Below are 26,012 nucleotides of genomic sequence, written 5' to 3'. Positions count from 1 at the left end.
CACTGGCCGATTAATGTCGACTAAAAAAACTTGATTATTGTTATCTATTACTGGCAACTCAAAGAGATTTCTATGATTTAATGTAGCGTCGTAACTCTTCACTGCCCACCAACGTGAAATCGTTGGCCACTTTTGGACCCTCGTGAAACTCGTCCACGCGAAGCGAAGCGCGCGCGGAGAGAGCAAGGGATTACAAATATCTGTTCCGGGGCCCTGTTTCTCGAGCGAGGTGCTCCGTCCTTTGATTGAGAGATACCTCGCATTAGCGAGCGTGATAAGTTGCGCGTCCAGTCGCCGTAAAGCGCATCCTCCTCGCTCGGCGCTGCGCCGAGGCGAGCGAGACCGGACGGCGAGCTGGGAACCGCGCGGCTGCGAAAGAAAATCTTATGAATGAGCGGGTTCCCCATTCACTTTTAACCGGAGAACAGCCGTAACGAGCAGCACACGGCGTTGCCGAAGCCGCGATGCTCGGGCGAGCAACACGCGGTTATCCACGCGTAATATATTGTACGATATCGCGGAAGGGGGGGGAGCAAAAATTGTACGATGTAACTTGATAGAGCAGCAATAGTGCACGGAGAGAATTTTCTCTCAAAATTTACCCTGAAAATCGTGTAATCGAGGGACAACATGGCATCTTGAACAACTTTATAAGCATAAGTTTTAGTCGACCTTAACTGGCGCGTGTTTAATAAAATAAAATAAAATACAGTGCGACGTTTCGATCAAGGGTTTAGGTTCTTCTCAAGCACGTTCTAAAAGGAACAAACCGCTCTGGGAAAAAGAAGACAGCAATTTCGGGGCCCACAATTAGTAATCGAATTATTTGGATTGTTCGTAACGCTACTCTGGGAAAAATCTCGACCGTTTTCTTTTGTAGTTAAGGAACTTAACATTTCGGTTAGTGCCTCTTAAGTGAAAATTATCTTTGCGTTACTGAATATCGACAGAACTAACTGGGAGAATTGATTAGTGTTACTTTAAAATGTTGGATATAGATAGAATAGCTATGATTTGCGATTTTTAGTTACGCGGGGTAAAATTTGTAAAAGATTAGAGTTACGAACAATCCAAATAATTCGATTACTAATTGTGGGCCCCAAAATGGGTTGTAACTGACTTTTTTTCCCCCAGAGTAGGCATTTTTGGGCACGAGTTCGGACATTAAGCCTTGCATTATAAAGATAAAATAAGATAAAACAAAATAAATAAGAACGCCAGTATTTTCTTGACTATACCTGGCATTTTTAATAATACGGAAAATTTATTGCGAAAAATATTACCTCAGCCAGGGTTTGAACCTGGACCTCCCTACGCTCTAGGCGGGCGTCTCACCCATGCGACCACCGAGGCATATAATAAGATAAATAAGATTATAAGATAAAGCAATGCCCACCAGGCATTAGTGGGCAGTGGTGTACATGATTTTGGTTTACCCCTCGGTCGTATCTCGATTTTACACAATTTCCGGTGTTTCTGTTTAAACGCTTCTGGTCCTAAATTGCGTAAAGTCGAGATAGAAACTTGCGAAAGAGACGAGTCGAAATGTTGCACAAATCTGTCTTTCGTTAAAACCGCGTCTGCGTGTACCGCACGACGTACGAAGCGTCTTTCTCTCTCTCTTGCGCAAACAGTCGTAAAAATGATGCCAACGTGCAAGGTGCGATATCCAGCGTGCGCGAGATCGATAAGGATCGAGCGAAAGTTCAATGCCGTTCAATAGTAATCGCGACACGCGGGCATCGCCGTCGCTTATTATGCGCCACGCCTGCGATTATTACTTATTGTCGGATGCGAGCGCCTCGTTGCGCGTATTGCACAGTTTGAGCGGCTGACTATCTCACGCGACAAAACGCTTTGTCCCCGTCCACTTATCTCGATCGTCTTCGCTCGCAGGAGTGTACGCCTCCAGCGAGTAATTGCGTCGGCAATTCAATCGCCGCGAAATTATCGCGCCATTACTCGCGCGAGCCGTCCCGCGGGCGAGCGCGCGCTCGTCAACCCGCGGATCTAACTCGCGGTATCGCGTCGATCTGGCCCGGCGACTTTTCCAAATTCCGCCGGATTTGTCCCCCCTCCCCCCTTTAATACGCGTTTTGCAATTAACGCATAATCGGTGCAATTATATATTGTACGACATAATACAATGAGAAAAGTTTCCGTCGGATAAACCAATCAAGTAGTATTTCCGGTGGTTAATTTTTCCGATTACGTTTTCCGATTAAATTATAGACACGTCCGACGAAAGTGCAGTTACCGATTAAATTTGATTGAAAAATCAATCATATTTCTCATCGGATATAAATACAATTTAATCGGACATATCCGTTTGTTTTTACGCAATTGGATTATCTGATTATATTTAATTGGACATTTTTCTCATTGACCCTCTTCGATATTAAAAACAATTCGAACGAGGAGATATTGGGGCAATGAGAGCCGATAACAGGTGGTATCAGATAATTAAAGTAAAGGAATCAAACGAAGTGAAAATAAAAAAAACACTTAAAAATATATTATAAAGTCTATACGTTTCGGTCAGTGAATATGATCCTCTTCAGTAGACAATATAAAATTACATTCGCAAACACAATTATAGGGAATTAATTGTAAAGCGCATAGTCGATAAAAAAAAGGTTTATTTCGCGGGAGAAATTGATTTCTTTGAAAACGTCATTAGATGTCGGAGCTATGCACCGTCAACAAACGACTCGATCTACTTCACTTCCGCGGTTGTATCACGTACAATTATTTACCGTAAAGAAAGTCACGCGATTTGTAATTCTGATTACACTAACGACCGCTAATTAAGTTACCGCGGTGCAACATTTCCTTACAATGGTTAGAACAATGCAGCTTTCTATGTAAAAGTGATTTTAAGGAGCGATTAAGTAAGCGCAATACGAGGAACGCGCCGTGGGAATGGTATAAAATTTTCGATTACTTATAGTTAATCATTGTCCACCCGTTGCGAATAATTAGTTACATTACCGTATCGCAACCACAATTACTCATAATTGATTAAATGATTGCGGAGCAGAGTCTCCTCGCGCGATCGCTCGAACAATGAAACTTTCTCTGGAAAAGCAACTCTAACGGGTGATTAAGTAGCCAAGAGTAGGATGGTATAATGGCATAAAATTGTATAAAGCAAGACGTTAATTAATTATTGCCTATTAGGGCTCTATACTATACCAGGATCAATACGTTGTATTACATGATTCTACGTCATAATCCGCGAACACTATGCACCATTATTTAAATATAATCATATTATACATATAAATTATACGTGCATATAATTATTTTACACGCGCGTGTGCGTGTGATGATAATAAATGAATATAATTTTACGATGATTCCGTATGTATAATTGCAATGCACACCAGGGAATTTATCTCGCGCGTACTTCGTTGCGCGAGATTATCTACTCGCGTGATTATCATCTCGAATATCCATTTCAAGTCAAAGTCTAACATTAACATATCGCGTGCCATGTTTCCTTATCAGTGTCGTCGGATAAGGGAACTCGCCAATGAGTCATCTTTGCTATGCAACAGATGCATCAGTTATTTATGTCCTGCTGCATTGCTGGCAGTCGAGATGCTCCATTTTCCCATTTAAATGGCCTAACCACCTAATTACAGGGTGTGTCGCGAGGAATTTTATGCAGTTCTAGCAGCGATGATATTTTATACATCTATAGTCGACCCTTCTGCCAAGATGCGCGTGTATGATTTTATTTTATTACATACATACATACACGAAGAGAATTTTTCCCATCAAAATTATTCTGAAAATGTAATCGTGGGACAAGATGGCATTTTCAAGAACTTTATGAGAATTTTCTGAAATGTTACCATACATTTTTAGTAAAATTACTAGAAAATCGTGCAAGCGTAGGACAACGACATTTTGAAGAACTTTATGAGAATTTTCTGAAATTTTACCATAAATTTTTAGTAAAATTACTAGAAAATTGTGTAAGCGTGGGACAAAATGGCATTTTGAAGAATTTTCTGAAATTTTACCATACATTTTTAGTAAAATTACTAGAAAATCGTGCAAGCGTGGAACAAGATGGCATTTTAAAGAACTTTATGAGATTTATCTGAAATTTTACTAGTAAAATGTATAGTAAAATTTCAGAAAATTCTCATAAAGTTCTTCAAAATGCCCACGATTACATGATTTTTGGAATAATTTTTAAGGGAAAATTCTCTCCGTGTACAGCGTCACGGGGAGGCGAGATATAAATCGGTCTTCAGAGGTTTCAAAATTTACGTATGACGCAAAACAAGAATCCAACTGGAAAATACCCAAAGTTTAAGGACCAATCTAAGTCAAAAGTCCTTTCACTCAGATAGCCAGGATTTAATTCGTGTTTTCTTCATTTTAACTCTTTCTTTTAAATAACAATAATAATATAACTATTAATATACATATAATACATAAATTACAGATACTTCAATTAGAATAAATAAGAATTGAAATATGAACTGTACAACTACAATTGCCATCGAAAAGACACCATATTCAGCCTCGTATAATGAATCTTTTATCGCAGAGAGAAAACGCCTACAGAATACTCGCCGATCGCAAATCCACCTGCTTATTAATTCAACTCGAGCGTTTCGCCTTCGACGTCAGTCGAGATGACGTACCTCGATTTCCTTCGATCGTTCAATACCTACCAATATCTGTCGCGTTCCCGATATACCGGGCATTGTAAAAGCCCCCCGCGCGGTGCTGCGCCGCGGCCGACATGTACGCGGTCTAATTTACAAGAGCGACGCGCGCAACGAGGATAATTCAAAGAGAGTACTTACGCCTCGCGAGCTCCCGGTGAGGAGGAAGAGGGGGAGGAAGATGGTCCTTCCCAAAATCACCACCACCGGCGCGAATCACCACAAGCGCGGCGAGTCCCGATATCGCGCGCGCGCGCGCCCGCGCGCGCCGATCAGCTCTTACACGGCAGCGCGGCGGATCCTTCGCTCATCGAGCGGAAAGCCGAGTGATTGCCGACGCCGGTCTGGATGATCTCCCGGCGACATACGCAGCGATGCTCGGGCGCGCTCTCGGCGCCGGGGAATGCGTCGCTCGAGGGAGGAGAGAGAACGAGGGTGGAAGGTATCGGGAAATCGGCGGGCGGTTACGGAGCCATGCAGGCGGGAAGGTGGTCGTCCTCGCCTTCCCTCGTCGGTTCGTCTCGTCGAACTGCTGTCGCTGTCGTCGTCGTCGTCGTCGTCGTCGAGCGATTCGAAGCGCAGTGCCGTTACGGTACGTCTCGTGGGGTACGCGCGAACCCCATGCTCGCGCTGCGTCGCGTCCCAATCAGAGACTGAGGCGCCTAGAGACAGGCCGCCCGTATAAATGCGCCGCGCTGCGCGGTCGCAGCGCCCGCGGGTGGAAAGGGGAGAGTCGCTGCGCGGCGCGCCGCCAGGGGTCACTACGGGACTGGGGGAGGCGCGCGAGAGCGTCGATACGTAAACATAAACACCGCCGACGGTCCCGCGCCAGCTCCTTCGCGAGTCCTCGGCGCGGTACGCCGGCGAATGTTGTCCACTTTCCCCGATGATATCCGAATTACTCGTCTCTTCGCCAGCGGAAAGAATTTCTATAAATATAAACCACAAAAATTGACTTGAAATAGAAGTTTGCAGTAATTTTTATATCTTCGTCGAGACATTTGTTTTTGTAAAAATATCTACGAAACAGTACCACGAGTTACAATGTTCGAAAATCAAGAAATTATCGCAAGTAGTGTTTCATGAAAACGTACAATTTTGTAGAAATTTGTACAAGACTTTACTAGTTTTAGAAATTTGAGAAACAACAAAATCTGCTTGTAGAATATTACAAAAACTAACAAAAGTGTTTCAATTCTAGCATTTTCGTGTTGATTTTTAGAACACTTCGAATCTACGTAGAATTTCTTAGATTCTGGCAGTTATATTTTATAGTTTTTTAGAATTTTGTAGAATTATTTCCGGCAGAGTTGCGCTTTCGTAAAATCTGTACCGACTTGCGTGTCAAGTTGCGTTTAAACGACAATTTAAACACTTTATATTCTTTTTGGCGCAGATATGTTTCTCCCCCTCGCAATTTTCTAAATCCCTCATAATGACGATTATGTTCGTTTTGTTAAAAAAGACGCGGCTCGCTTCTGTCGCAGCGTTGATTACCGACTTTTTGTCCTCGCGTAACCGTCGATAAACGCGAACTTGTAGAATACCGCCGCGACAGTCTAATCGACCTCGGATAACAATGGTTTAAGTACATTTCTCATAAAATTACGTAAGTCTCTTATAATGTAATATTTACTTGTTTTGTACCTTGAAGCTTATTCTACAATGGACGCAAGACGCTACGCGGCAACGCAAGAAGTCGACCAATCGCGGTCAACCGTGAGAAAAATGATCGACTGTCATTGGCCGATTTCTCGCGTTGCGGCCTGGCGTCTTGCGTTTTGCGTCCATTGTAGAATAAGCTTAAATAATCTTCGCGCGAGATGTTCAGCAAATAACAATTGATCATTCCTGGTGAAAATTTTAAGTGAAGATGATGTTTATATTGATTTATGAAGAGTTTTATTGATGGTTACACCGTTTGGAAGTACGTTGCAAACACCTGGTTAATTCTTTACTGACAACATTTTACTAACACTTAGAAAACTGTAATGGACGTTTGACGTTTGTATCATTAAACGCAATTTGAACACTTGTAACCGCGAACATGTCATAAACCCCATGATTAAATTTATATCTCACAAACAATTCAATAAATGTTTTAAAACTCAAATAAAACATTGACTCAACGTTTAAACAAACTTCTTATAAACATATTATTTTCGCCAGGGATAGGCGACAAACAAGGTATACATTTTCGTTGTTTAACGTAAATGCGAGTGCAATTAACAAATCAATTATGACAATAACAATGACAAACAGCTAAAGAGCTAACTGAAAGTTGAAACTTCACGTGCAAAGTATATTTTAGTACAATACCAAAATCACTTTAATAGCGTGTGTGCCACGTAACCGCGAGAAACATTTTATACAGTACAAGTTCCGACGATACATGTACCTTAATATAATATTCTTCATATATAAAATATTCATAAATTGCTCCTTTCGCGCCTCTTGTGAAGTCTGCATAATTACATACGAGTTTCCTACTCGATCAGCAGGTGCGATCGCGTACGGGGAGGGAGATGTTTATGATGAATTGCTATGGAAACCCATGGTGTATAAAACTTTGTCAGGTCTCGCAAGCTTCAATGAAGTCACCGGCGCAGAGACAACGTGTCTATTAAGTCACGGGCTCTCGGGCTAAAATTTATTACGGCGATTAACTTTATTATAACAATTAGCAAGTTACCCGGACGGGAATATCGCGGTGGTGCGCGCGTACAATGAGCGGAATTACTCGCGGGAGGGACAAGAAAGAAAAAGGAATCCCGCCGGGTGGGAAAGCGCGCTCCGCTGAAAGCACCAAGTGCAGGAAATCCCTGTCGAAGCTAAAGCAGCAAGAGTACCTGATGGAGAAGAGCCTGGCCAACCTGATGGAGAAGATGAAACTGGAACCCGAAGTTCTACGACCCGTTTTGCATAATATGAGTGACATCTCGAAAAACAGGTAGCCAGCGAAAAACGAATCAGCCGATCTTAGATTGCGTTATGCATATCAAGTCCGCGCGAGGCATCGTTTCTGCCGACGGTTTTAACGTCGATGTGTCTTTTAAAGGCGGGCCTTTCTGGACAGCATGAGAAAACCGTTGGAGGAAATTACCGAGGAGCTGCAGTCGGCACAATCAGTCACGGATAGTCCCGAGCAGATCCAAAACTTGGGTGAATCACCGCATATCTCGTTTACTCTCGACTGATAACGCTCGGTTTTACTCAGCAGTTATTTTTCTATCTTATGTAAAATCTTTAAGTACATATTCTTTCTCATTAAACGCGCCGCGATTTCTATACGTGTAAACTTATTTTAAAGAATTAAAATTCTTTTAAGCAAGTTCAAAACCAAGCCGAGTGCGCACCTTACGATTAACGCGAGATCAGTTCAGCGTTTACACGAAATTAACTTTTATTTAGATACAAATGCGTACAAGCAACGACTCGTGAGATTGTCGCAGAAAATTCGGGACTTTCAGGAGTCCTGCCAGCTGCAGACTACAACTTTGTCGCAGGAGCAAACCGCTCTCGAATCTGAATTACGTGAATTTGAATCGAATTTGCATAAGTATGAGAATGCAACCGGTAGTATCGGCAAACCGACGTCCGCCGCGTCTTCTAAGGAAAATAAAAAGTGTTATGATTATAAGGAGATCGAGAGCTTCCACGAGTTAATTGCTAAAACAGGTATCGAACACATTTGCATTCGCCCGCATTGGCAATTAAAGCGGGCAGTGAAATATAATTTATGACAGTTGCGCGTTACTTTATAACACGTAATATATTTGTGTTAAATGTCGCCTAATGAAATGTTTATATTAATCCAATCAAGTAGCGGCATGAGTAATAAGCCATGCTCTATCCTCAATTGTATATTCTTAGCTTCACTTTGATACACACTTTATAAGACACTTTGCTCTATCGTGACTTGTAATTAAATACATTCCGTCAACTGCCATACAAAACGTGCATCTGCTTGAAACAAATCAGTACACGGTGCATTTAAATATTGTCAATACAATTACGTCGCAGGCCACACTGATAACTGGAGCGACGAGGATCACCTGTTGTTCCTGAAATTGCGGAACAAGTGCAGCAACATCCCTGCCCTGGTGGCTGCCATTCGAGTCAAGTGTCCGGATCTGACGGTGGAAACTATAGTGAATCACGAGGCATGGTACAAGGTTTATCTGAGCCTGCGTGAAAAGCAACGATCGAGCGTCAGAGAGTGGCGCAAACGAAAAGAAATGGAGAAGATGAAGATGAAGGATCGCGAGGATGAAAGCGGGGCCGAGACCTTGGAGGGAATTTCGCGCGAGAGAAGAGACTACAATGTCACGGAAGATCCTTCGACCTGCGCGATGGATAAATGCAATGGGAGACTAACGAAGATTGGCAATTCCGTTGATATCAATGGCCAGAAGAAGGAATTAATAAAGCGGTGGAAAAAGGAAAGAGAGAATAAACGTTTGATGGACGAGGAGCAATCGAGGCTTCTGATGGAATCGAAGCTTGCCGCGCAAGAGAAACGCAAGAGGGAAAGATTGGAAAGGCTTCGGCAAGTTTTGGCGGAGCATCGCGAGAGAAAATCGATGGAAGTTTCTTCCAACGCTTCGAAAGGCGATTTGAGAGCGGGACCGAAGTACAATCCGATGTTAATTAAGGCCTTTAGGTAGCGTCAGCAGTTTTCAAACTTACATATATGAAAGGACTAATGATATCCTAAATGATAAAATGAGAAAAGTATGAGATTTCCAGCTGATTTTTATCCGCAACGTATTTTATGACTGTAATAAATAAATCCTAATATTTTAACAATAAACTGAAATATGTAGCTCGTAGTATTGTCGTAGATGTTAGAGATAATTATAAAATTGTTTTCTAACAACACTGATAGGACGCAAGATGCAGAATATACAAGAAGGAAGAAGCACTTGATAGCGAGGCGGAGATTGGCTAAAAATCAGACGGTAAAAATCGTAAGATCACAAATCGTGCAAAGGCAAGATCACTCGACTTTGCTCAATTCGACTCAAGTATGGAGAGAAAAATGTAGAATGCACGATTCTAACGTGAGGGAGCCGAAAAAACTGCAATATATTAAAGACGTCCCGCGTTTGTACGTTCTTCTTTTTAAAGAAGAAACTTATTTTTTTACATGTCTAATTTACGTCTAAACCTTTTTTTCAGGTATGTCCAATGGAGAAACAAGGAATCGATGGAGATCAAAGACACTCTGACATTTTCTTGAGGTCAAAACGTCTTTTTCCTTTCGGCCAAAGTGCACTCGCAGCGAAGAAGGCAAAAGAAAACACGAAACATTGATATACGCTTAAGTTTATTTTCTTTACAAACGTACCTTTTTGTTTCCTTCAGACGATGAACATAATAAGTTATGAGTAAACGAGTGTTGAATTTATCCGAGATCGCCCTTTTACGCGTACTCGGCTTTACAATTATATACCAAAGTTCTCTCTCCGCGTTTGTCTCCGTTAATTTCACTTTATTTTCAGGAGCAAAAGTGGACGAAAGAAAACGAGCAGGGAAGATAATTACCGTCGTCGTCTCGGATAACTTCAACCCCCGACAGGTTTTTACTCAAATATATATAATATACTTTCTATCAATCTTTTTCTGTTTGTTAATTCGAGATATCTTTTCGTTTAGATTACCAAATACAAAAACACATAGGTGTGATACAATATATATAATATATATAATGCTATGATACAAAAGAGTGTCTCGTATCGCGCCGAATACGATAGCTCGGCGACAGTTCGACGACTCACCCGCGGTACTTTTAAATTCTTTTTTAATAATTATCACTATTATTAATTACTATATTTGTTTACATATTGCGGGATAATCTTACACGACGCGATACGGCGACACCTCTCACTCTTCTGTGAGAATACGCGCAAAGACCCTAAAATGTACTCTTTTTTTTTTTACCTCTTGCTTTTAGACAGCATTTATATTTATACTCTTGTTTTTATTTATTTATATATATATATATATATGTGTAGAAATATAATTATTTAGAATTTATAATGCATACTTAGGAGTTTGTTTTATTACAACGAACGATAAGTCATGTTTTAACATACGCTCGGGTTTATTCATGCTCTCTCGATTGACACACGCACACATACACGGCATTGCTTCCGCGATTTCCTTTTTATCACTAACCTCTGCCCCAAATTCAAAGAATAAATATATACATATGTGAACATTTGTACAGCGAAGCCTCCTTTTCATCCCCTGTAACGTATCACTAACATTTGTTTCCTTAGTCAACATGTGAAGCCTATGTGTACTGCGCTGTCTCTCGTCTCGGCAGACTAATTTTTACTCTAACAATGATAATCCCGCTGTCCTTTCGACCAACAGCGGCTTTTCGGATAAAAACTTCCTTTCTCGAATATGAAAGTCGACTAAACGATCATCGAGAAAAAATGTTTGCACACCTTTTTTTTCAATGAAACGCTCCGAAGAGATGTCTCACGAGAAAACTTCATAGTGAAAGATAATCGCGAACGTAAGTTGTAACCCTACAAGTTCGTTGAAATTGGAAATAAAAAAATCTCTAGTAAGTAAGCGAAATAAAATGTTTAAATTGATCTCATCGTGTTTACGGACAATGGCAAGAAAAGAACAGTCGGCGACAAAAACGAAAGCTTTTCTGAGAGGGTTTTGGAAAACGCATTAGTTATTGATAAATTTTATTAGAATCTTTACATTCGTGAATTATTTACAGATATAATTGCATATGTATATAGCTATCGTTACGGTTTCGAAAAGAAAGACTTCCTCGTATTTCTCGTGACAATACTGAAGAGGCTGACTTCGGAGAGAACTGCTGTACCAAAGCCGCGTGAGAGCATGTAGTTTCGTTTGTAGAAGTTTTTACCTTTTTGCTTCGTTTTCCGCGATAGAATTTGTCGATCAATTATAGAAATATGCGGTATAAAAACGGTATAAAAGAACCACTAGTCTTCAAGCGATGTCACGACGACGTGCAGAGAGTACGATTCAGAAATTGTTTCGACGTAGTTAGCAAGTCGACCAATATTTTCAATCATTTCCCCTTTTTCCTTTCGCGTGTAACACAGCTCGATTCAAAGTGCGATATTATTAAATTGTGAACCTGCGAGAAATATTCCTGCAGGCTTTACCGTCTCTTTCGACCTGTATTATGAAATTAAAAAATACTGAAGAATCTGATTTTCTCTCATGAAGCTCGCTCATATTTCCCAGACAGAAAACAATTAGACGAGTATCTAATTGATAAATTGTTCTTTCCTACTTATATTTGCACGCATTGGGAAATAAGTTCTCGCTTAGCTCTAGCATTGCACGCTTCGAGGACGGTACAAATTCGGAAACAAGACACCACGAGGTTGCGACTTGCTGGCAAAAAAGTCGTAATACGTGTGATAAACTAATGACATTTCAAATGTATTTTTAGATAATCACAGTATTCGCAATAGGAAAATTGTAATGACTTAATGTAGAAAAAATGTTATTACTTTTACAGCACAATGTAAAATTGTATACATTTTGTATACAATACGTACAAAATTGTATAATAACATTTTTTCGTAAAGATACTTATATTGACAACAATTGTTGCGAATATAATAGGTATTTTACACAACTTAATGCCCGACAAATCAATATCGCACCTGTCAGGAAAATCAGATACTACAATTATTTTGTGCATATATTATCGATCACGTTACAAAAAGAAAAACTAATCCCTCCGCAATCAAGCCTCTCGCGTCGAAGTCAAACTGATCCGCCGATTGATAAATAATAATAATAATGATGAGATATACATATATATCGAGGCAAGCGAATCAACTCATATAAAACTATTTGATACATTATAAAACTAATAAATTAATAATAATTTCTTGGAGAGGCCTCAAAGTAGAATACAAATTTTCGAAGTTTACTGACTACCAAAAGTTTTCATTACGATTTCGCAATCCCTTGTGACAAGAAAAACTAATGAAAAAAATGCGAATGGTTAAGAAGCGATAAAATCACATACGCAAATTTCCAGTACTCCGAAAGCGAGAAAATGATTTTACGACCAATGATTTTGTGCGAGATTCGCGCGCGTTGCGCAAAACAGCGCGCGACGGTTGCTACAATTACGTTTCGCGTTTTGCCTCCGCCCGGATCCGACAGTTCGTTCGTAAAAAACTGGTGTTCTGCAGTCTTTTATACGGTACTCAGCATCTCGAATTTCTATCAAAAACGAGACCGGTCATTCTTTTTGTTTTCTAAGAGAATTTAATACACTACATAACCGACTCTCACTAATATCTAAACGTCAGAAAACGCACGTAGTCCGAGTTTACGCTAAATGGCCAGATAGTCGACGACGTTCCCATACAGCAGTCTGTTAGCACATCCGACGGATAGAAAAATTTCTTTTCACAGACGGCATGATTATCACTTTACGGAAAGAAAATTAATTTCCGAAAATCAAATAATTTTATCTACAAAATTAAAACGATTATTTTATTCGATCTTTATATGCGCGTTAAATACTCGAAGAATTGATTCTGAGAATCAGAATAAAGATAAGAAAAACGGGACAAAGTTTTTTTCCCCCCGGGATAAAATTCCTACGCACGCTTCTACAGTCAACGCGTATCCTTAGTACGAATGAATTTATACGCGTTTTGCTGCCAGATTTCTTAACGTGATGTAGACGGGTGTACATCTGGTCCTCGATAAAGCGCGCGTTCAATCGCAAATCAAGAGAACACTTCTAGATTTTATGTTTATCAATAAAGTTATCAAATCCGCAAACACAATGCGAAAATTGGCGCAATAGTTCCTAATGATCGAATATAAATGCATCGCGTCGCTAATAATCGGCAAAACACCTGTTCGTGAAAACGCAAAAGAATATCTTCCCCGCAGGATAAGCTCGCACAAATCGCATCTGACAGAGCTGTTAAATTTAACAATTGTATGTAGAATCAATAGCTATAAATTAGCTTTCCGTGTTAATGAGAAAAATTGAGATAAAACTGAATGGATTCCCAACACTATGCGGGAAAAAGTTTCACAATTTTTTTCTGAAATTCGTTTCTTTCTTAGGAAATAAGGATGTTCGCAAAAAGATTAATATATCAAAATTTGTTCTTAAAATGCATTATAAAATCTTGATATAAATAAAGTGTAAACTTTGATATAAAGTTTAAATTTTCGAAAGAAGAAAAGTAAATGAGAAAATAATATGATAGACCTGCATTCTCTATACACTCATATTAGCATCCATTAAATTTTTTCTCAGAAAAATCTCGTTAATTACCGCGAAATGTATGCTAACGAACCGTCGTTAGCGAATTCCTCGAAGCGTTCAGCTACAAGAGAAAACGAAAACAATTTCAGCACAAGAACGGAAGTTCTTTCATCAGAACGGCCGTCGTCGTCTTCGTCTCCAAAGCCGGAAAGATACGAGGATGCTCCGAGAACTTAAATCATCACAATCACCCCTGATATTCGCGGCATCGTGGAGTCCCGATAGAAAAATACTAGGTACGTTTAAGTACCAGTTTGATTTAGCCGGGCAACGTAAGGACCATCAGTCTATTTCACGTTTGCATCCTGTCCCCATGTAAAGAACGCGACGATGTCTCATTTTTTTCTTCCCTCCTTTTTTATCGCCCTATTTGTAAACTATAAATGTATGAAACAGATTAATATTCGCCGCGACAGAAAGAAAGTCATACAATTCCTTTATGATGTTCGAAATCGCGGCTGTTTTTAAATCTGTTATTAACGTTTGGATTTCTAAATCAGGAAAAGGACATTTCTTCTGCTAATGTATACCGATTCGACAAATCAATGATATTCTTCCTGAGGCGCAGCAACGGCTATTATATACTGGCAATGGAAACGAAGACGATGGCGAAGGTTGCAATCCTAAAAGTTCTGTGGAATTTTTGTTTATCGCTTTTCAGACAACTAGATATTGCATTCTACAAATGATTTTTCAAGTATTCGAGTATCTCATTCGAGTATTAATATAAAATATTATTAAAATTTTCTTTTGCTTCTGAATTTCCAAAGGTGACTCAAATTTTAGAATCGCATCCTTCGAGTAGTTTGCATTACACTATGAATTCTGTCTCTGTCGTATTACGCCAATAGATCCCGCTTTTCACTTTCGTCGAGAGAATACGCCATACACACACACGCGCGCGCGCGCGCACACACACATACACACTATTGTTTATCTCTATAAGCTTGTATAAAAAAACGATACCTTTTGTCTGTTCTTATCTTTCCTTTTTTTTATCGTTTTCGTCGTTTCGTACACCAAGGACGAGTGAGTGCATGAAGCAAACTATATTGGGACAACATGAATTCTGAATAAATACTTAATATTACAACAAAATCTTAAGTATTCTTCGTAAATGTCACCGCTATATAGTTTGTAAGAAAATAAGATACTTTACTTGAAGATTTTTATGTACAGATATTACAAACAACGTTTCGTAATGCATAGGCAATGCGTCCTGCTACTCTATTATTATACATACTGCAGAGGAGGATCTATACAAATCCGCCCTCCATCGAAGTTCGATTCGTGTCGTCTGCGAAATTTTGTGGACCTTCGGTATTTGGTATCGTTCTTTAAAAGCGACTTAATTACCGCTTATGTCGATAATACTGACCTGATCTCAAAAATCTTCGGATATGCTTGGCAATTAAACGTGGGATTTTCTGCGATCTGTTAGCGTGTGCTTTCAGTATCACCAAATTTTTTGATTGAAAATAAATATTACATTAAATTTCTAAATCAAAGATTCTTTCAAGAATTCACGTATCTGCCATCAAAAATGAATATCTTGGAACATAATTAAATATGCGTCTTGTTTTATAAAATAATTGTAGATTGTTTAATTCCCTGAAAAGGACCACAACCCGCATGGTCGAAACGTCGGATTAAATGAAATAAGTAAACCATCTGCCAGCCTAAGTCGTCTAACAATTCTTTTTATCGTTGAACTTTCACTAGGCGACTCACATTCTAAAGTTGATAATTAAATATCTAATACAACCTATACGTAATAACTTTAGTAAGATAATAGTATGTGTGTTATTAGATAAATATTGACATTAGCATAAATTTCAAAATAATTTCGTTATGATAAATTCTTTATTCTACTACAAATAATCTAAAATAATTACTATTGAACCATCCAAATCCATTTTTCTATTAAATCTAGTGTTGCACACTGTCAAACATAACGCGGGAATTTATCCACCACTTTCCTCGCAAATTAAAAAATATTATTGCAAACATTAATATGAATGTTGTAGTAATCGTGACGAAAATATTTCAACAATATTTCTTGTGTATCGTATATTTGTTATAAATCCACGGAACAAGTGTATCCAAATTTTAATAAGTTAGCATTATCGAAATAAGCAGCGCCCACTTTGCTCAAGCACAGTCTGAAAAGAAACGAAGCAACGACAAATTAAACCGATATCGTTCAAACCGTATATAATTTTTGTGGCCTTTTCGCATCAATTTCATCGTCCGTAAAAAGAAGCTGATCAATCATCGTTATTATGTGACATTATGTACAGGTGAATTTTGTTCGAATGTAATTTATTGTACTTGATTCCTCGCGGAGAACTTGGTTCGTAATTTCTTCTCGGATCCTTCGCGGCCCCAAACGAGTCGTTTTTCGTCTTCCGCGTCATTTCGACAGAAGCGAGCGATCACCAGAAGTAATCCGCTTGTCAAAAATGATCGCGTTGAAGGCGCACCTCGCCGGGAAGGAAACGAAAGCTAATTTCGGGACGAACCACGTTCCCGAGCCGGTCGCACGAAATATTTAACGAGCCGATCTCGCTAACGGCATGGCGGATCGATAAACCTCACAGACGCCCGCCGTTTCGGCCAACAACACGCTAATCCTACCTCAACGTTCGAGCGTACTTAAAAATCTCTGGCTATCATTCCTATTAAAGATCTCTTTCTCTCGCTCACACGCATTCCCGCAATATAGGTCTCTACGCAATTGTCCGACGGAAGGGCCGATCTTGGCTGGACTTGACCGTCTTCAAAGTCGTAGCACAACTTGGAGGATTCCGGGGGACGAGAATTGTTTCAAATGACGAGGGAGAGGGACGATCGCGCCACAATAGCGTCCAAGTTTCGGCTACGCGAAGCAAGAATTGTTCCCAGCCGACCGATCACACGTGTATACCACCGCGAACACTTGCATATGTACACACAGGACGAGACGTACCACCGCACTCACACTAGGAAGTCAGGGTCACTGTAGTCCTCGCCGCTGTCGCTGGTGTCGGAGATTCTTCTCCTCTTCTTCTTCTTGTGCCTCCTCACCGACTTGTCCGTCTTGTGCGCGCGGTGCTTCCGGTGCGACTCCCTCGCGTCCGGATGGGTGTGTATCGTCAGCTTCGGCACCCGTGGCGTCGTCGCCGGTGCCGCGGCGACGGTCGTCGTCGTCGCCGCTGCCGCCATGATCGGCAGCGAGTTTACCGAATTATTCGGATACTCCATTGGAGCGGTCAGATTCGATTGCAGTGGTAACTGATACTGTTGCTGCTGCTGGCCAGCCGCGATAACCAGGGCGGCGGCGGCGTCTCCAATGACAGCGCCGTCGACTATCGTCCTGCCGTCAGCCTGGGGATGCGGCGGTATCCTCGCCGCTTGCGGATTCTCCGCGCCGTGCTTGCCACCACCGCTGGTATCGGCGGCGTCGTTGCCGCCATCGTCGTCCGGCTCCTCTGGATCGAACTTGAGCATCAGCTGCTTAAAGTCCAGATACTCCTTCACGAGCTTCTTCCTGCCGCTCGCGTCCAGCTCGATGATGTTCGTCACGCCTTCCCGCAGCCTCTGCAACGTAGCTTTGGGCTCAAAAAGTAGATTGTTTTTACGATTCACTGCCTTCTCGTAGACCTTGGCCGCTTCCGACGGTGAATATTGGCCGATCTTAGCGTCGGAAAAGCCATAAAGGTCCTTGAGATGTTGGCGAAGTGTTAATAGAAGCAAAAAGCCTTGACTGGCGGTAATATACTCCCTGAGCAAGGTAGTATCGCCTGGCAGCCTGGCCAGAAGAGCTTCTTCGTCCTCCTCATCGTCCTCTTCATCCTCGAGAGTCGACAACAATTGATCGGGTTTTGGCTGACCATCCGGCCCTATCACCGTTGTTTGTCCCGTTGGCTGCACCATCGGCTGTCCCATCGGCTGCGCCATCGGCTGCCCCATCGTATGCCTGGAATGCCCCGATTGCCCCGCGCTGTTCTCCTTAGGTAGCAAAGCCTCTTTGAAAGATTGCAGTAGATTCGTTCCAGACATAGAAATGATAATGTCGATGTGATGGATGATGAAGAGCGGCTCGTCCTGTACTTGATATGTAAAGTAGGCGAGATTGTCCGCCAGGTAAAGCATCTGCGACAGAGTGGTCTTGGCAGCCTCGTCGAAGTGCTTGAGGAAAGACAACACGATTGCCCGCCTCTGCTGCTTCGTGTTGCGCAGGATCGTGTAGAGGAAACCATTGAGCGCGCCCGGGAACTCGCCGTCCTTCGTTCGCATGCCCCTCACCGTGATGTTGTCCTGCAGGATCTTCTGCAGCCGGTAGCTCAACTTGATGCCAAACTGCGACTTCATGTGAATGAAGCCCGGATATTTCTTTTCGATATCCTGCAACTGCTTGTCCGCGCTGTGGCTCACAGCCTTCTCGCAGTCGGTGCTCATGCAGATCAGGTAGGGCACTATCTGGACGGGATGTACCAGGCCCTGCGCCAGGATCAGCTGAATGACTTTGAGGGCCGCGTGCCGCACGCTTATGTTGACGTGCAGGAAGGACTCGAGGATCTCCTTGATGTAGAGCTGAATAACTGTGCTCGCCATGCCTGACGACACGTCGCCCATTTCCTTCAAGTTCTCCTGCTTCGACAGCTTGGCCCATTCCAGATCCTGCTTGATCATTCTCTTCTCCTCCTCTTGCAGGTACACCTCGATGTTGTTAAGCACCTGGATTCTCATATGGACCAACGCGTATTCGGATGTGAGCAAATGATGGTAGAGCTCCTTCAGCTCCGGCAGCATCATAAACTCGTAATGTCGTATGCAGAGAGAACCGATAGCCGACAGCGTAAAGTGTCGGATATCGTCGTTATTCAAGTGAACGAAATAGCTGAGTGTCTCGAAGACCTGATCCTTGATGTTGTCCGCTAGGCCCTCTATCACCTCTGGATCCATGAAGTTAAAATGACGCAGCAACAGGCCGACCGTGAAGAGCGCTCGTCGGAAAAACGGTCTGTACCTTATTAACATAGGATTATTTGGGTCCTTCACGTAAAATGATTTGTACTCCGTCAAGTGTCCGTAGTATTTCTTGAAGCAGTCTCGTATCAGTTTATAGTTTCGTGTGACGTTATTGACTACAGAGCCCAGACACGAAAGACAGCTCGCGACCACCGATCTATCGTGCTGTAAGATTAGCTTGACCGAATCCTCTTCTAACTGTGCTAAAAAAGTCTCACTGGGGTGTTCCATCAGCGGCACAACTAACTCGAGTGTGTGCGCGACGCTACTGATAATCTGATAATCACCCTGTGTCTGACACTTCAAACTCAGATAAGGTTGTAGAGTGATCGCGTGATTGACCAACAGCCGTGGTCGAATCTTCGCGAACAGATAGAGCGTTGTCAGGCACGCGACCAGTCTCTGCGACGAGCCTTTCTTCTCCGACTTCTCCGAATCCAGATTTGTCTCCTCCAACCGTAACACGTTCTCGATCAGGCAGTCCACGATTTGCTTGCACGCCGTCAGCAAAGCCCGCGGCGGCTCCGTCTGCATTTTCGTGCTGTCATCCTTGTCCTCCTTCGGCTTGAACAAACTTACCAAGAGTTGCTCAAACCACTCGAGCCCCATATCCTTGCTGGCCGCTACAACGTCCGTGATGTTCATCACTTTCCTCAAGAGGGATTCCGAATCAAGAGTTGGACGTTCTCTCACTGGGGTAAACCACATGTTTTGGAATACCTCCATGACGAGCTTCCGAATGCCCTCTTCGTCGTTCACCCTCCTTATCATCTTCACGCATATTTCTGGGATTTTCGGGAAGTCTGGGCATTCCATGCAGATGTCCTTGAGGATTTTAATGACGCGCTTTCGGACGCTCACGCCAGTATCCAGAATTCTCGCCGACAGCATGTCATAGTATTTGTCAATCAACTCGGGCCTACTCAATACAAATTTTCCTACCAAGTCAACCGCTGCCTCCCGTACTGACGTCGAGTGATCGAGAAATGAATGCTTCACACCCATCTGCATGTCCACTCGCCCCAGCACGCTCGGATCAGCCTCTACGATCATCGTGAGACATTTCATTGCCTTGGTTCTAATGGCAATTGACGATTCCGTCAAAACGTGAAGAATTTGCTTTAGGTATCTATCAAAACTCTGCGAGAACGGTCTCTTGGACGCGAGATATTGCGAGATCAGTTCCGCAGAATTGTAGTCAATGTATGTCTGAAGGATGTCGGGTTTCGTTCCCGTGCTGCAAGGCCTTATTCTGCTGATAATGTACTTCTTCTTCTCCTCGATGATTCGGTAAGCCTCCGAATTCTTCTGCTCGTTATTATCGTTCTCGTCTGGATCTTGCTCGTCCAACTCGGACTCGGTATCCTGATCGCTGCTGTGATGCCGATTTTTCTTCTTCGTCCGTTTCTTGTGCATCTTCTTGCTCGGGCTGTTTTTCAATTGGCCCACCCGCGACTTCTCCATCGCGCAATCCCGATACCATTGGGCCAGATAAAAGTGACGCGCGTATACGAGAGCCGGGTCCTTCGTCCCGTTGACGGCCAGATAGTCCAGAAGTACTTTCTGCAGAAACACAGTCCTTTCTTCATCCTCGCTCAGTCCTACGATTTCTTTATCCTTTATCTGATCGTAGTCAGAGTCCTTTTGCTGCTCGAGCTTGATGTCCCGAATAATTTGGTCGATGGTCGACAACTTGCACTGCGAATTAACCGCGTCCTTGCGCAATCTGGCCGCTACCACGCCGAGATAATCGATGGAAGCTACTCGAAGCGACATATCGGAGCTCTTATTAGAAAAATGTCCCACCAACAGATTTCCAAGAAGACTCAACAGCAATTCGGCAGCGGGCCACTCGGGTTTATTCACCGTTGCCAACAAGTCTTGTACGAAATTCTCGAACAACGGCCTGTAATCGATCTCCTCGCCCTTGCTGCCGCATTTGTTGAGGAATACCGTTAAAAAATTGCCGGCGATCCTGGTGGCGGTCTCGTATCTATTGATAATAAAGACGTCGGCGTCCACGTGACTCGGTTTCTTCTCCTCGTCTTCCTTCGATTTGGAGTCGGACAAAACCACCACGCACTGGATAAGCTGCAGGACCAGCGCGGTCAACATCTGTATGTAATCCTCGGAGTTGAGCCTGTACGTACGTAAACTCCTCTTGCTGCTGGGTAGTCTCGCAATTGACGCCAGGATGTCGTCCAGTAGTAGTCTCCTGTGCTTCTCGTACTTGGTAAATATTACGGTGACGAGCTTCAACGCGCTCAACTGGAGATCGCTCACTGATTCGACGAAAAACGGTGCGACGCCCAGCGACGACGCGTGCAGAACGCTCGTGTCCGTTAGAACCTGAATGTTCAACAGCTCAGCCAACAGACCCACCAGCTCGTGCATCTTGTTGTAGACCTGCAGAATACTCTTCTCCCGCACCTCCTTCGTATGCCCGCGTTTCTTGCGTCCGCTAGAATTAAAATTGTCAGTCTTGTTCTTTGTGTCTATCTTGTATACGGGATCGAAGGAGGGATAAATGGTGTTCTGCAGCTGGAACTTCATGAAAAGGACTATTCGGTCGATCACGTCCTCCAGATAAACCGTCTTGGGCATATTGCTAGAGGTCATAATGTGCAACGCGATCAACGACGCATCCACGGCGCGCTGTACCCGCTCCATCGCCAGCTGCATCCACAATCGTCCTTCGTCGACGTCGTCGTCCGGGTCCACGAGCGGCGACACCCTCGCGCCGTCACGTATGTTCTTCTCCAGGATGTTCAACAGCCTCACCAATTTATCCGTGGGTATCGATTCCATGGCGCCCAACGTTTTCAGTTTGGCCGCTTCCGTGCACAGATCGTGCAACTGATACTTGGGGATGAGCATCTCCGGAAGCACCTCACCATCGTCCTCCAGATCGGCGTTCGCCGTGATATCCTCCGTGTTCTCGAAAATCGTCTCTATGGTAGAGTTGAATCGCTGGTACGTATTGGTCTCCATCAATTCCTCCACGCTCAGCTTGGCTAATACAGGCACTAACTTCTTCTCGATCTTGCGTATTTTTGGTTTCGTGGGCGAGAACGATGCATCCCGTTTGTCATCCTCCTCGTCGTCGTCCTCCGTTATCTTTTTTCGCCTGCGGCCCTTGTCCTCGCTTTTCCGCCGCTCCGCTTTCTCTTTCTCCCGCTGCACCTGCCGCTCTTTCGCGCGAGCTTTAAAGTACTTGTTATTCTTGCCGATCTCCTCCTCGCTCTCGGAGTCGGTTTTCGTCGCGTCGTCGCGATTGGAAATGCCCATTTTCGCCGCGCGACTCGGCGACTTCTCCGCAAACGCCGCCAAACTCTTCTGCATAAGCGCCTGATCAGTCAACGATAATCTGTTTAACATAACAATGGGCTCTTTCAGCTTATCTGTCCCAAATTTTATACTCTTCTCGGAGTTGTTGTTCTGTTGATGTTGCACGTTGGACGCCATGCTGGCCGCAGCCGGATCTAAAACATTAACTATGTCGGTGGCGTGTATATTTGGATAGGTCGTGGCCTGAGAAGTCGGTAGTAAGTGCTGTATCGCATGATCGACGCTTTGCTTCGTGTCAATGTTCTCTATCGGCAGATCAATGTCGGAGAGACTCGCTACCGGGTCGAGAAGGAACTGCTGATTCTCCTGTACCGCGTTATCGATGTCTAACGCCTGACCACTGCCTAACGCGTGATGGACCTGCTGATTCATCATGGAATCGTAAAGGTTCTGCTGCATACCTATGGCCGGATGTTGTTGCAGAGGCACATTGCGCATCGGGGATGCCATGTGCATATTGTGCGGCGGCATACCAGCCATATTATGCTGAGGTGTCATATTGGTGAGAGACGCCAGCGATGCATTGGGGGAGTTCATATGCGCCGGCGAGTACATGTTCGGTTGAAGATTCACGTTCGACAGGGGATTCATACAGTTCGCGTCCTCCTGCATGTGCTGGGACGCCGTCAACGTTCTCGTTTGCTCGGTCATAACGTTACCTCTGGGCGACGAAGAAGGCACGGCGAAGGGGGACATCTGCGAGATGTCCGCGTGATTCTGCGGTGGGATCGGCATCCGCGTGTGCTGCGTGTGAACGATGCCACCGGGCACCAGCGGCGGAAGTACGGATCTGCTTGCCGCGGTCTGCGCCGGACTACCTTGGGGCGTCTGCCTGGAGCCCGAGGAGCTCGAGTAGGACGGCGAGAAACGACCATAGCTCGCCGGCGATTGATTCGCGTGCAACATGGGCGCACCTTGCGCGCCCCAGTTCCTCGGGGAATTGTGCTGGGTGCCTCTGAATACGTCAGGGTTCAACTGCAGGATCGCCTTGAGCAACTCGGGCGTGTTCTGCTCGTTTTCCAGCGACTGCTCGGCACTCGGATAATTGTCCTTGAGTTCGATGTGTTCCGACGACGTGTGCGAAAGCGACGTTATCAGCTGCGGCACGAGATTCTCATCGCGAAGACTCAGCAGTATCGTGGCCTCTTCCGCTACTCGTGGGTGAAACAGCAGAGACTTGTTAGTCAGGGTCTGCGGCAGCGGAGTCGGCAGGGGCATTTCAGGTAACAAGTCCGTCAGACTCGCGATACCAGCGAGGGTAGTTATTGGCACACTCGGTACAACCCCATTCATTTTGAGTTTGATTCGTTCTGGCATTACAGCCTGGACAAAAAAAAAAGAGAATCAAAATCAGTCGCAGTGTTCCTAAGCTTCCTCGCCACGTGGGACAATACAACGTGCTGCGCACCGCACAGGCATGCTACGAGTACTCGCTTACGATATGCAGTAAATGTGAGTCAACTGAACGTATCGGAATACACTGCCTCCACAAACGTCTAAATAAATCATTGTTAAAATTTCCTCACTACGCATTTCAAGGCATACTGACACAAATGTTTCACCGTTGATCAGAGCAGTCTCTAATCCTCTTTGAAGGGCACTAGCACTAAGGCAAATATCGGGAACGCGACAAGTCCCTTTTAAGTTCCCATGTTGCAAACGAAAGTCTCAACCAAATTTTGACGATGCCCGTGGATCCTCCAATAAACGGCCCATGTTTATCAGCACTTTGTTGTCCTGCAACAAGAGAATTTCACCTATGTAGTTACTATTCGAAACGCATCGTGACGTACGAAATGTCTTTAAAAGGTTTGACATTTAAAAAAATAAGAATAAGCGATGTATGAATGGCTAAAAGATACCTGCCAAGATACAAATGGCACGCACGAAACAATACACATATACGAAAACAAAAATAAGAACAACTAACCTTAAACTGTACTTTACGGTACACGTAATTTACATTGTTACAATCGAGCGTCCTCTCGTGTAAACGTAAACATTACATCTAATTTTCACAAATATTCCGGAACGTTTTGCGCACGTTTCACGAGAAGCGGAGTATCTCAACGACTCTCAGAAAAAAAAACCAGAGTGTACTCGCTACACAAAACTACAGCGTACAAAAGAGACACGTATATTTCGCGGCGAAGCAGATTCGTGTTAGATTTGCACAATTCACGCGTAACGTTATCGTGAAGCCGGACGCGGGACCACGAGTCACCACCCCGTTATTGTACTCGGGACACAAGCGTTGAGAAACGATCTCGTTGAAAAAAAAAACTCGCCGAGAGCTTCCGCGTAAAAAAAAACCCCCCGCCGCTACGTATACGCGTGAGAAACGAGCGGTCGTCGGTGCCGGAGATGCGACGCGATCAGCTGACGCACGAGAAGAAATCGGGAGATCCCCGCGACATTCGCCGACCCGAGGAGACCCCGGCCGTTTCCGCGTCGACACCAAGAACAGTCGTGTGTGGCACAGCGTTGTCCCTTTACCTTTTCCGAACGTACGTCTACCATCCAACGTCGTGGGACAAGCGTATCCTCGCAGGCGACCACGCGAACGGGTACAACAACACACAAGACGGCGGGGAGGGGGGTGGGGGCGCGGGGTAGAGGGGGAAAGCACGAGATCCTCTTGCGGACGATGAACGTCTGGAACTCTCCGGTGTGGGCAGGCGCCAGGGGGGAAAAACTCGCCCGAGGTCACTCGCGCGGAAGAGCGCCGTCGCGCGCGCCGTCGGGGACGCGGCGCGGAAAAGCGGGGACGCGGCCGCGGTCCGCGCGGCGCGACAGCTCGGCGCGGCGGCTCCGCTTACCCCGGGACTATTTACGTCGCCGTCCGCTCCGTTGGCGGCTACGCGGTTTTGGCGGGAGGCCGGGCGCCGTGGCGCGGCTCTCCGGCGTCGCTCGCGGCCGCCGGCGGTTTCTCGGGAATGTCGTGGCGAGCGGCGCGTCGGCTGGCCTGGTCGCGCGGCTCGCCCGCGGGTCAACACCGTCGCCCGGAGGATCCTCGGTCAATTGTCATCCGCGGGGGCCACCGCGGCTTGGCCTACTTGGTTGGACGCGTTTCCACGTCGGCCACGGCGGGCCGCGTTCACGACTCGCGAGCACGACACTGCCCTCACACGCGTTTCACGCGGCGCCGCACGAGCATCGCCTCGTCGCAGGCGCTGCGTCGCCCCGTAAACCGTATTTATACTGGGAATGCGAAGAAAACAGACACAAAGGCGTCCATTTTGCTCAGTGGCGAGCGAGCGGAAGTGGCGTAGTAGTGGGATATCGCTCGGGCCTAGACGCAAGTATCGTCAGCGGGGGCGCTGCGCGGCGTCGCCGCGCGCGACTTTAGGGCGCGTTCGCAACGCGGGCATTGCGAGTCGCGTCAGGGTGCTTTCACATGGAGCGTAAAGGTGCTATTACATGGAAGCGTCGTGCGTCGTGCGTCAAGCGTCAAACGCGCGCGCAGCACCTTTGCGCAGATGTCTAAACATGCAGATTTCAGTGCTGCGCGCGCGTTTGACGCTTGACGCACGACGCACCACGACACTTCCATGTAATAGCACCTTTAGATTTGCGTTTCTGCCACCTAGCCACCGCGGTAGTGGGGGATGGCGCGTGGTGGAAATTCGGCACGCACACAATCACGC

The 26,012-nt window shown here is 44.6% G+C and overlaps 3 protein-coding genes across 3 annotated transcripts in view; 1 reads left to right on the top strand and 2 right to left on the bottom strand.

Annotated features, from left to right (window-relative positions):
- The window catches only part of LOC105559440 (GAS2-like protein 1), an 88,105-nt gene extending 82,759 nt beyond the window's left edge, over positions 1-5,346 (bottom strand). Inside the window, exon 1 of the mRNA XM_012007716.1 lies at positions 4,830-5,346. The gene's annotated coding sequence lies outside the window, so the exon portion shown is untranslated. The remainder of the gene's footprint in view (positions 1-4,829) is intronic.
- LOC105559449 (coiled-coil domain-containing protein 112-like) lies at positions 5,163-15,627 on the top strand. Its single transcript, XM_012007733.1, has 8 exons — positions 5,163-5,280; positions 5,664-5,697; positions 7,504-7,638; positions 7,747-7,850; positions 8,100-8,366; positions 8,712-9,351; positions 9,577-9,751; positions 9,870-15,627. Exons 1-8 carry the CDS (start codon positions 5,163-5,165, stop codon positions 10,002-10,004), a joined length of 1,608 nt encoding a protein of 535 aa, XP_011863123.1. The 3' UTR covers positions 10,005-15,627.
- Positions 15,628-15,653: 26 nt separating this feature from the next.
- LOC105559439 (nipped-B-like protein) lies at positions 15,654-24,940 on the bottom strand. The gene is made up of 2 exons (XM_012007715.1): positions 23,122-24,940; positions 15,654-22,968 (listed from the first exon to the last, which is right to left on the bottom strand). The coding sequence occupies exons 1-2, from the start codon at positions 23,680-23,682 to the stop codon at positions 16,981-16,983; spliced, it is 6,549 nt and encodes a 2,182-aa protein (XP_011863105.1). The 5' UTR covers positions 23,683-24,940; the 3' UTR covers positions 15,654-16,980.
- Between the last annotated feature and the right edge of the window lie 1,072 nt (positions 24,941-26,012).

The sequence above is a fragment of the Vollenhovia emeryi genome, unplaced genomic scaffold (genome assembly GCF_000949405.1).
Source record: "Vollenhovia emeryi isolate VEMERY1.0 unplaced genomic scaffold, V.emery_V1.0 DF939271.1, whole genome shotgun sequence".
NCBI lineage: Eukaryota > Metazoa > Arthropoda > Insecta > Hymenoptera > Formicidae > Vollenhovia > Vollenhovia emeryi.
Note: the sequence above shows the minus strand (reverse complement) of the source record. Positions and strands in the feature narration are given on the sequence as shown.